General features: G+C 38.0%; 1 protein-coding gene across 1 annotated transcript in view; it reads left to right on the top strand.

Moving 5' to 3' along the window:
• The window catches only part of STK3 (serine/threonine kinase 3), a 126,005-nt gene extending 114,278 nt beyond the window's left edge, over positions 1 to 11,727 (top strand). The window contains exon 11 of the mRNA XM_030943662.1: positions 9,791 to 11,727. Within this exon, the coding sequence (XP_030799522.1) occupies positions 9,791 to 9,949 (159 nt within the window). The 3' untranslated portion in view covers positions 9,950 to 11,727. The remainder of the gene's footprint in view (positions 1 to 9,790) is intronic.
• The last annotated feature ends 937 nt before the right edge of the window (positions 11,728 to 12,664 follow it).

Below are 12,664 nucleotides of genomic sequence, written 5' to 3'. Positions count from 1 at the left end.
CAGTATGTCTATCATTTTTACATTTATTAAAGATAATTTGTTATTGCTAGGTCCTTTATGAATTAGCTGTTCTAAACTAAACTGAATTTTCTTCCTTATAAACTATAGCTAAGTCAAGGTTTCCCAGCAAATAAGATACCAATTCACATGTGTGTTTTGGGTTTGGGGATTGAGTGCCTCTTCCAACAGACTTTTCCTGTTAGGAATATTTAGTTTTGTTGGTTTAGTTTTGAGTATCAACCTTTTATGCTTCTCAGAAGATTGGGATTCACTTGTATTATCCCTCAGTAGGACGCTTAAGGTTTGATGTTTAAAATTCTTTTAGCCTCTTGCATTGCTCTTCAGGTTAAATGCTTTTCTCAGTCTGAGGGTTATTGCTGTGCATGCATTGTGTGTCAAAACTCGCTATTAAATGAGTTTCCATTTTTCTTTCTCTTTTAAAAATAATCTTAAACAGACTATTGAGGAAAAATAGCTTTAAAATACATTATTATGTATTCAATGAATTTTTAGATTTTTAATACAGCTTTTTTTTAACCTCAGGGCTTCAAGTTACTTTTCACTATATTTTACTTTACTTTTCACTATATTTTTGTATTTACAAAATACTTTAGCAAAACTAGGAGCATCTTTCATTTTTTAATTTACTTTCACAGTGTTTTGGTGTCTTCAACAAATGGGGTTTTTAAAATGTTTCTCATCCCTAATAGCTTATATCTTTGTTCTTAATACAGCGTGCATTTATGTATGGATGAGTAAAATTTTACAAAAATAAAATACTGTTGTTTTCTGAATATTTTTAATGCTCTTTTCATGGAAGAATCATATGTCAGGGAGGCAGTGGCTTAACTTGAAAAAGCTTTTGGATATGAGGGCAACATTTGGGTTTATGAAGCTGAATGACAGCTGCAGGAGCTGAAATGTGATATTTCAAGGACACTGTAAGATACCTGCTGATAACTGAGCTCAGGATGTAGGATTATTTAGAAGCACTTGCCCTGGAGAGCTATAGATTAATAAAGATAAAATGCTTTTAACTTTTTGATGCTACTTACTTGCTATGCTAAGAGCTTTAAATAAAGAGTCCCTCTTCCTTTTAAACCTTTATATCTTTGCTTGGTAATATTTGAAAGAATGTTTTGGGTGTTATTTTGGGGTTTTTTTTTCTTCCCGTCTTTTTTTTTTTCTCCAAAAGCAGACAGGGCTGGGGGGGAAATCCTGCATATTTTTAGATCAGGTGTAGTAGCTACTTTGCTATCAACACTGTGTGGATATATTTGCAATGAAGTTTAAACAGCATGGTGAGTATCCAGATGGAGTGCTTTTCCTCATCTTTAGCTTATTTACTCTGTTGGGAGCTTCTATAAACATTTGTAGTATTCTTCAGGACAAACTGTACAATTAAGCTTGAGATTCCTGGTATAGAAAATCACAGTATATAAAAAGCCACCAAGATTTTCTCTAAGGGATTCCAAACTGTGAATTTTTGCCTGTGATACGCTAAAACTAATTTTTAAAATGTCTGTGACGGATGATGAAATTCTAAAGAGAAGGTGATAGCAAGTTGAAGTGTCATGCTTCAGTAGACCCTAGCATGTAATGTAACAATACACCCTGTGTAAATGGCACGGGAAAGAGAGATTGGTAGGATTTTTTTCCTTATGTACACTTATATTTATTTTTTACATTTTCTATGAGATAGAAAGGATTTGATCTTGAAGATACTTATAATGGAAGTTTACTGGCTACAGAGTTTTTGAGATATATTGCTTCCGTTTATTTCCCCATGTTCAGATTCTTTCATGATGCTCTGTTTGTTTTAGTGAGAGCTATATGCCTAATAGCTCCAAGAACACTACATGCTACAGTAGGTAAAACTGACGTAAGCTATATTTGAAATACTTAGGATATAGTAAAGCATCAATGCACACTGCCTTACTGTTTTGTCAGGAACTGGGTAATATTGCAACAGACATTATTGCTATTTTTACACTGCTGTTCATGATAAGCTGTGGTTTTCCTTAGATTTCAGTTCCAATAATCAGGATTGTTCATTGAAGTTTTTGACCTCTAGATTTTTTTTTTTGCCCTGAGCTTTTTAGCCTTTTTAATTGCAGAAATATTTAGATTTTATCTGCATCCGGATGACTTAGAAATTAATGGGAAAATAAAAAGGCACTTCCCTTCTCTTAAAAATATCTTATTTTAGGAATCTAATTTTAAGGATAATTTAATGAAAATAAATGACTCAGCTCATGATTTTTGAATTTTAGTACTGGCAGTATTTAATGTGCTCAAAGGAGAGCCCTGGTTGCTATTCAAAAAAGCATGCAAATGACAGTATGAACTAATGCTACAGAAAAGTTTGTTTTCTTCCTAGTGGTGATTTCTATTGAAATGTCACTTTGTATGAAGCTGATAAAGGTCTCCTAGAGCTGAAAAATATTGATGGTACTGACTAAGATTTTGCTTTGTGTTACTAAAATTACATTCAGCTTTAATGTTAGAGCAGAGGGAATTTTACTAGTGAAAATAGGAATTAATAATGGAGAAGTTAAATACAATTTTATCCCTAGAAAAACATTTTAAAAATACATTAACTTCTCTATCTCTAATTTTCTCTTATATGCTTATTTTACCCCCCAAGATGCTTAAGGTAACTGCAGTCCTGTGGAATGAACTTTGGCTTTTGACAGTTGTCAGTCCTTCTCTCCTATAAATTGTTACAGTAAATAAGGTCCTTTTTATATATGTATAACTTTGTGCATTGCAACAAGCATTCTTGCTCTTCAGACACCCTGAAATAAATGCTCTCATTCCATTCCCCATCCCGGTTTTTCGTGTGTCTGACTTGCTCACTGTAGTCACAGCAGGGGTGGGAATGGCAGCAAGTCAGAGCTCTGCTGTGTGGCCAGTGCGTGCCTGAGACAGCTCGTCCTCACCTGGCACTGCTTAGGCAGGGTCAGCAGGATTTGCTGTGTAAGCAGACATAGAGCAGTTCTCCTCCTGTTGCTGCATGGAAGCAGCTGAACAGACAGCAGTAGCTGGGGAGTATTTCCTTGCACTCAAGTGTGTGACAATGTTTTCACTAGTGAGATTCACAGATTTTGGATGTGAATTCGTAGTAGAGATAAATTGGGCAGAAAGGCTCACCTTGTACCTTTTGGATTCTGACTCAAGTTTAACTTTTTATACCAGTAAAAGAAAGGAGTTTGAAGTGGAGCTCATTCCACTAGAGAAAAGAAAATTCTACTTGACAGTGGGAAGTGAACAGCTGGACAGAAAAGTTTCTGTTATTGTAAACCACTAACACACAAGACAATCCAAAATATGCACTGGTTAAATCTTAGAAGGTACTATGGGCAACCCCCTTTTGCAATTGCCATTGATGCAATAATTGTTCTTAGCCACTCTGTTGATAATTCATACTGTAGGAATTGCTAGCAGATGGGAAAATAGATGACTCACAATATAGTATTAATAATCCATATTTTTTTAATCAAAGGCCCCTAATAGGCATGTTGCATGTAAGATGCATTTAAGCAGTTGCTAGGAAGATTTTGTTTTTTCAAGTAAACACGACAAACTTGATAGAGATTACTTTTTGGTTGAATATCTGTTTTCTTAGAAATTTAAACCCTGAAAATGCATTTGCTTGTTTTTGTTGCACCAGCTTAATAGCAGTATTTCATAATTTACTTTGATAGACTGGGGATTTGCAATGGTAACTCATGCATTATGGAATTAATAATGAAATCTACTTTTCCTATATTGAAAACATGATTGGCATAGAGGTTTTATTTACCTCTCTTGCTGTCCAGAATGGATTAAGATTAAGGTGTTCTACATCCACCACAACTTTGGCTTCCACCCCCTGAAAGGTTTGGATAGCTACAGATATGAGCTAGCCAAGTGTGGCTATTGAGTTGCAGACCCCCTCACTTAAATCCATGGACTGCAGGCACCACCAAGTATCTCAGATACTTGGTCCATCCTTCTGGCTCCTATGCTGGACACATGTGGGATCCAGTAGTCAGGATTTACATTGTACTCTTTGACTTCACGACTTCTGAGAGTCCATTTTTGATTGTACTTTATGTCCTTCCTTCTGAGCTTATTGCTCAGAACTCAGGTCTGTAGACAGGAATGCACACCTATTTTCCAAGTGCCACTTTTGGCCAGAATTTTGACAAGGATTGTAAAAAAAAATATGTAAGATACGGTGTGGGTCCTCCTGCAGGCAGTAGTATTGATTGCAAGTAATTATTCTTTGGTTTGCTGAAAATAGCGATCCAAATAAACCTGGTCCATATGGGATGCAAGAAGTTAGACCAAAAGACTGTGCCCCTACAGTTCACAGAGGTAGACGGTGATGCAGAGATCCACCTGCAGCCTGTGGAGAGCACGTGGATGTTGGAAAGGGATCTGTGAATCTGTGGGAGGCCTGTGCTGGAGCTGGCTCCTGGTGGGGACCTCCAGACCTGTGGAGAAAGGAGCCCCTGCTGGAGCAGGTTTCCTGCTAGGACTTGTGATCCTGTGTGTGACCCATGCTGGAGAAGCCTGTCCTGGAAGGCCTACACCTTGTGTAAGAGTGACTCATGTTGCAGGAGTTTGTGCAGACTGATGCCCATGGGATGGACGCACATGGGGGAAGTTTATGAAGGACTGTCTCCCATGGGAGGGACCCCATGCTGGAGCAGCAGAGGGACAACTCTCCCTGAGCAGCAGCAGAAACAGCATGTGATAAACTGATCAAAACGTCCATTCCCTGTCTCCCTCCACTGGTGGTGGAAGGAGGTATAGCTGGGAAGGAGGGAGGGGTGGAGGGAAGGTGTTTTTAACAGTCCGATTAACTGAGGGAAGGTGTTTTAACAGAAGTCCAATTGCCTTCTCGTTATCCTGCTCTGATTTTGTTATAAGTAAATTTAATTAGTATCTCCGATTCAGTTCTCTTTGGCCCATGATAGAATTTGGTGAGTGGTCTCTCCCAGACCTTATCTCAGCTCGTGACTCTTTGTTACATTTTCTCTCTCCTGTCCAGTTGTGAGTGTGACAGAGCAGCTTTAGTGGGTGCCTGGCACCCAGACAGGGTCAGCCCACTAAAACAGGAAGTGTTCTTCTGATTACATGCTAATTTGTATTCAGCAAACCTTGCATGGTCATGCTGGATTATTTTAAACCCCTGGAGTGATCAGCAGTGGCTCCTGCCACCTTCCCACAAGGGCAGCATGCCTGTCTGTGGAGTGCTTGTAGCTCTGTCTGACCTGTGCTCTGATGGCAACTGGAACACTTCGTGCCTGGAGCTGCCTCAACTTTTGGATTTTTACTGTATCCCAGTGTATTGAGGACAGTCACATTAAAAAAAGCTTGCTAATGATTCCTTATCTGTTCTGCTCCTTTTTAACACCTACATGTGGCCTTTCCTGGAAAAGCCTCTAACCTATTACAAATAAGTTGAAAAATGAGCAAGAAGGAGTTAAATGATTGGTGTCCCATTTGCTGGAAGTTTGAGATAAAATATACTATGTTTCCAGACTTACTGGTCTCCTGAGTGTGTGGCTGAGTTGCCTTTTCCAAGGATTATAACTGAAAATTGTAGTTCAGTTTTGAGGTTAATTATGCTTTTATTGTATTTGTCCCATCTTAGGTTGGTGCTGCTGAAAGATACTTCAGCCACTTGGGAATTTGGGTCGATGGAACTCCTTTCTGAAAGGTTCCCTTCCACCAGGATTTCCCCCCAGATCAGGGAGAGGAGAAGGTGGAGGCAGGAGCTGCTGGCACTCAGCTTGCAGCACAGAGAGCTTTTGTCCCATAAGGATGACTGTTGTCTGGTCTCTTCATAGGCCAAGTTGATTTCCCTTGCTCTAGCAAAGCAGAGAATTTCAATGAGGCTCCTTTGCCTGTGACTGTGTCTTGAGAATACATTAGCTTTGAGGAGAAATTTTTAATGTCATCTGGCTTTAGTGTGGCTTGACTTCCTTGTTTGATTTGCTTCCCTTATGCATTGTAGCTCTCTTTAATGAGTTGGTTAACAAATACATCTTTAAGGAGAAAAGTTTTATCATTGTACACCTAATCTTTCTTCTGGAAAACTGGGTAAGTGTACTCACTCTAAAAGGCTGTGTCTGTGTGTGGCATTATAAGTTGGAGTTTGGACTATTGCTTTCCCAAATCCCAAATGTGATTATCTGGTGAAATAAAGGGTCCCAGTGAAGGCAAACGCTGCTACCAGAAACTCCATTAAGACCTCTGTCTTGGAAGTGACCCATCCTGACACTAATTACTGTCTCTTGTGTGGTTGTGGGTGTTTGATCTCTGAAAGGACATGATTCGGTCCATTATGTGGAGTGGCAGAAATGGGATCATCTATTATTGTCACACAAATGCTGTCCTGATTACAATTGTAATTGAAACAATTTGTTACAGTTAACAGCTTTTAAAAAGCTACTGAAATAAAATGTAAAACCTTTCTGAATTCTGTAGCTTGTGCTACTGAATCCTTCCCTCTCCCTTCCCATTAATGCCAGTAGCCCCAGTAGTTACTGCTACAAGCTACTTGGTGAATTATTTATGGCAGTTTAAATTGGAAACTGTTTGCAAGTGGAAGTGAATGAATGCTGAGATCTATTGCTTTAAGAATTTGAACCAAAATATTTATTCATGCAGGCAATAAATTACATAGGAGTAATGAAATATCTTGTTTGAGATATTTCTACACATCTTATTTGATATATTTGCTGTTGCATTCAGTGTTTGGATTATTGCAGGCTTTTAGGGTTTGTGAGGTAATACCTATAGCACAGACAGAAGTCAAAGAAATATATTTTTTAATTTGCCAAGGAAATGTGTGTGCACAGACACACACACATAATTTCCCAGATTGAGCTGTGGCTGGTTAAGTGGTTTTCTTATCTGATGCCAGATAGGCGAGACCTTCCTAACTCTTCTGTTTTCTGCCACTTCCTTCCTTTAAATGTCCTGAGTATCAGCTGTTCATATAGATGAGTACTGTGGCTATCTGGATCTCCTGGGAGACTTGTCTGAGATAATTCTGAAAGTTTCTTGATCTCTGGCTTAAAAAACTAGTTTTCTTTATATTCTAATAGTCATCCCAGCTGTCTGTGATCTTTAAAGAGTAGTTAATTCTGTTTGCTGGCTCCGTTTCTTGATTGAAATGTAAATAAAAACTCACCCACCACATGCTTCTCTGCTAATTTATGAAAAAACGTTTTTCAGAGCAGAATAATTATGTAATTACATCAGTTGGAGTCTATTCTGTGCAGTTTAAGCTTGATGCCTACAGTGGTGACTGAGAGAGAATAAGTGGCTGTCCAGACTGGCCAGGAGTGGGTAGGGACTTCATCACTGGCAGTTCTCACAAAACACACACACGAGATTATTCAGTGTCTGCCCTAGGCGTTTGCTGGTCTGTGGAGTCCCAAATGCATTATTCCTGTCACATGTGCTAAATATGGTATTCCTGTCACATGTGGGTTTATTGCTCCTTTCATCTGTGCTGTGTTGAGATCAGTTAAGCTGTGGAGTTGGCACTGACATATCTTCCCATTATACTTAAAATGTCTGACACTTAGCTCCTCTAAGAGAGTATCTTCACAGAAAAGTGCATCATATGTGAGTTACATATATCAGTGGGCTAAAAATTAAATAGAATAGTGCAGGCTTTTAGTCTTTTCTTCCTCTGAAAATGGAAAAGTATTTTTCTGCAGAAGTCTTGGTGACTGAGGAATTCCTTTCCCCCATCTTTTTTCTATATGTTAAATGGGAGGAGTGCAGTAAAATGGATGATATTTGATGCCTTGGGGGGCAACTCTTTCCTTCATAAGAAGAGTCTTTGGGAGAAAGCAAGGAAGGGCGAAGTGTCACAAGGAGGGCAGCAAGGATGGTGGTGAAGGGTCTGGAGGGGAAGCCATATGAAGAACATCTGAAGTCACTTGGTCTGTTCAGCCTGGAGGACACTGAGGGTAGATCTCATTGCCATCTACAACTTCATCATGAGGGAAAGAGGAGGAGCAGGCACTGATCTCTTCTTTGTGGTGCCCAGTGACAGACTCGAGTGAATGGCCTGAAGTTGTGTCAGGGGAGGTTTAGGTTGGACATTTCAAAAGGTTCTTCACCCAGAGGGTGCATGGGCACTGGAAGGGCTCCCCAGGGAAGTGATCGCGTCACCAAGCCTGAAAGAGTTAAAGAACCACTTGCACCTGACGGGACTCTTGGGGCTGTACTGTACAGGGCCAGGAGTTGGACATTGATAATCCTTGTGGGTCCTTTCCAACTTGGCATATTATGTGATTCTGTAAGACCAACATTGCTGAGCACATCTGAAGGCTCATACAGATCTTGGGATCTTTAGTCCTCAAAGATATTTTGACATGTGGGGTTTATTTCTCTTCATTAGGAACCTTATGGTTAAAATGGTGTTGCATGAGAATGTGTGTCTTTTCCATATGCTCTGTTACGCGTTTCTGATATGCCCACTCTCTTTATTATGACTTTAAATTATTTGTTTGCTATGTGCAGTGTAGTCTGTTAGTAGAAGTCATAATGCTGGGGTTTGGACTGTATGTAGCAGTATGTGTTGCTAATTTATATGCCTCAATTGCTGATAAAAATAAAGATCAAAAGTAGCAGTTAATTCCTCAGGGAAAACAGATCAGACTGTGTTGATAGAAGCCTGCCCTAGATTCATGAATGAAGTATTGACTCATTGGTAGTTGATTCAGAAAAGTTTGGGGTTTTTTACCCATGAGTTGGGTAGTGTGCTTGTTTGCAATGTCAGAGTATTTGCAAACAAAATAAAGATTATCCGTTTCGTAAGAGAAAATTATATGTGCTATTTTAAATTTGCTGACTGTTTTCACACTGGTGAATAATGTGACTGAATGGCACATGGGCAATTCTAACAAAAGAGAAATGCAGAATGGCACTGAATTACATCAGGAAAAAACCACATAGGCCAGACCGAGAACACATTTCAAATGCAGATGATTCCATGCAATAGCAGGTGGAGCATATTATATATATATAGTGCCCAACACACCCCAGTACCTGACAAGACTCCAACCTTTGTTGGCAGCAGCAAGCAAGGCAGTGAAGTAATTTACGTGTTGTATGATTCTCACTTGAAATGAGTGAAATGTAATGAACTGTTAAACATTCTGAGAAGATATTTTTGAGAGAAAATAACTCGGTCAAAGGTAACCCCCCATGAATTCAGGAAATTATTTAATATATTACTTAAACCACTGTTATTTGTTTTGAGTAGTTCTGACAGCAGTCTGTTGAGGAAGATGCCTTGTCCTTCTTATGAGAAAGTACCCCTAAATATCTCTCAAGAGTATTACTTACAGCAGCAGTGCATTTTTCAGGCTTCTATATGAAGTTCAGTAAGTACTTGATTATGCAATATAAGTTATATACATGAATGTATATATATGTTTTTATTCTGTGGCATGCTTTTTTCAGCCTAATGAGTTAAACTGCAGTCCTGTATTTATTTGTGATATATTTGCAAGGTTTGCAAAGGTTTTTTTTTATTTTCAATTAAATGTACTATGTGTGTTTGCTTTCATAGGCTGTTATTTACTGTGGAGCACACTAAGGCTTTTGGCTTTATGAACACTTATATATATATGTATACATACACTCCATGTGTGTAAAAACCCTGCAGCTGTAAATTAAAGGTTTATGAAAGGCAATGATTTTCTTTTTTGTTGAAAATATTGTTTCTAATATTTTTTGTGGAATTGTTTTTTGTTTGGTTGTTTTGCAGTTAAAAAATCTGAGTTTAGAAGAATTACAGATGAGACTAAAGGCTTTGGACCCTATGATGGAACGAGAAATTGAGGAGCTTCGTCAGAGGTACACTGCAAAGAGGCAACCTATCCTAGATGCAATGGATGCAAAGAAACGGAGGCAGCAAAATTTCTGACTTTGTTTTCCTTTCAAACATACTACTAGGAGTCAGTGTGGACACTGGCAACTTCGTAAGCCAGAAGGAATTCGATTATGAGAGTTTTCAAAAATCCAATCTGTTAAATTTTCCTTCATCAGCAGTGACAATTGCAGCAGTCAAGAATATTCATGTGGTGTTCTGCAAAGGCACCAAAACACTTTACCACTTATTTGCATTTTCAGATGTTTAATGTAATAGAAGTTTAATCTGTTACTTCCCAATCTTTTTCAGGTGGGTAGTGGTAACTTGGTATTGTACATTGGGAGTTGTGTTTTGGAGCACCTGGAATGTTTTCTTGATTGTGCAACACTACCGAGCCTTATATTACAATGTATTTTTCTCCCACATAGTAGCATATTTATTATGTAATCTTTGGTTATCCTATTTATTTTATGCCTGTTTTCTGTTGGGAAGTATTAGGATAATACTGTGGAGAGCAGAGTCAAATTAGAGAAACTTGCTGTTGTAGTATACTGAAAAGCTGCTCACCACTGTAGTATCTTTTAAAACTCCAAATTCAGCATGTATCCTGATTCAGGACAACACTTGAACATGTATCCAGCCCATTCATAGCAGTAAAATTTAGGAATAAAGTAAGTAATAGGCACATGTTTTCTGCTCTCCTGAATCAGGGACTGTTGTACAGAACAGTTGTTACACTACAGAGCATTCTTTGAGAGAGGATTTCTGTTATTTGTACGCACACTGAGTCAGCTGTCATTAAACAAGAAAACAAGTGCCTAATCAGTTTTAATTTTTGTTAGTCAGGAGAAGCAATACTTACAGTCACTCCTTAAGTGTAAACTTCCAATTGCTATTGCAATTCTGACCAGTATAAACCTCTATTTTGCACGGTAGTTTTATAATGAAGTAACAGCTACACTTTCTGGTTATGTTTTTTTGTTTCATTTGGGGTTTTTTAATCACTGTTTTGAGGGGAGAGGGGAATTATTAGTGCTTTGGGGTTTGTTTGTTTTCATATTGTAACTACAAAGGGATAGTAATTTAAAAACCAAAGAAAATAAATTGAATACTTATATTTAATAAGTACAGAAAAGAAGCAGCATTTAATAGTGTTCTGGGGGGTTTGTCCTGCAATTGCTAAACATTCAAAATTCCTATAGTCTTCTGCTGGTAGATTTTGGGGACTCAGAAATGCAGGACCAAGCTCTTAATAGCTTTTTATAAGTTCTTGTCTGGTTTATGTTGTGGAATATCTATTGGTAGAATTTACAACGTTGTAAGAAATATTTCTGACTTTGCAGAAAATGTGATCCACTCTCTAAACAATCTGCTGTGTTCTGTATTGAAATCTTTACTATCGTTGCCTTGTATGTAAATAACTTCACTGTGATAGTCATACTTCTTTAAACAATACAGCTGAAAAGATCTTTACATTCAGCCTTCAGCTGTTAAACTTTTAATGGTGACTACTGTATGGGCATCTTCTGTTAGACGTTTTCTGGAAGTTAGTAATCATCTCATACCTCTTAACATTAATTGTCAACATATGTGGACCATTTAGATGGAATAGTGCCAATTTTGGAAATGATGCATTATGTCACAAAGCTTATGCCAATGGAAACAAAAAGTTCTTAGAGGATCAGCATTCTACAGCCATGCTGGTACCAGAACTTGGGTTTGAGCCGTATACAGCTGTTGCTGTCCTTGTCATTCTCTGTGTGTATGCATGCACACCACGCTCTGACATGTAAACCCTAGAGGCAAATAAATCTTAATTGTGATTATTAGAACATCCTTATCCTCAGCTCTCTTCATACTTCTTAGAGCAGTGACCATTCCTTGTGAAAACACAAGAACACAGAAGATCCATAAAAATTACTTTAGGCAAGATAAAATGCACCTGGTAGTCCTATGCCTCACATTTATACAACTAAATGATGTAAAGTAAAAAATGTTATAAACATACCACTGTGTCATTAGATTATAATCATAATGCAGGAAAAAAATAACAGCACAAACTTCCCCCTATTACTATGGTTCTTATTTATTTAAAGTAATTTCTACTTCTTGAACTTTCTGTTCTCAAAAGCTCAAAGGTGTGTGTTCATACATTGATTTGTGTAGATATTCACACATATATATTCATATCTATATATATAAAAGAAAATATGGAACAGGTTTAAACCATCAGGAGAGGAACCTAGCTTGCCTTTTCTTGGTGTGCCTTTTAAGCAAAGTATCATTGTCTAGACAGTCTTACCTGCATTCTCAGCAGCTAGATTTTCCCTTACTCAGTCTTAAACTTTTCACACCAAAAATAAGACTTTGAGTTTGAGTAATGTGGCTCTACAGTGTAATAGACAATAATATAAAAGAATCGCAAATTTCTTATTTTGTGTGTTCTGAAAACTTCGGTAATGTGGTACCCTAAAGATGAACTGTGTATCCCGTGGGGACTCCAATAAAAGGCTATTTTAGACTAGAGCTGTTGCAGTCTGACATCTGAAAGCTATCAGGAGGTAAATGACATCCTTTTTTTCTATCCTGATGTGTCTGCATAGAAGCAGCTCAGACTTTGTGCACATGCATGCGCATAGAAATGGAACATACATGCATGAGGAAAATCTGAATGGCATGAATAAAACAAATAAAAAAGCTACTTAAAAGGGTGAAAAGTTGCATCTGATGCACTGTAAACTGGGTAGGTACAGGATGTTTGTGACCAAA

This window comes from Camarhynchus parvulus, chromosome 2, assembly GCF_901933205.1.
Source record: "Camarhynchus parvulus chromosome 2, STF_HiC, whole genome shotgun sequence".
NCBI classification, from domain to species: domain Eukaryota; kingdom Metazoa; phylum Chordata; class Aves; order Passeriformes; family Thraupidae; genus Camarhynchus; species Camarhynchus parvulus.
The sequence above is the reverse complement of the archived record's forward strand: the minus strand, read 5'-3'. Positions and strand labels throughout refer to the sequence as shown.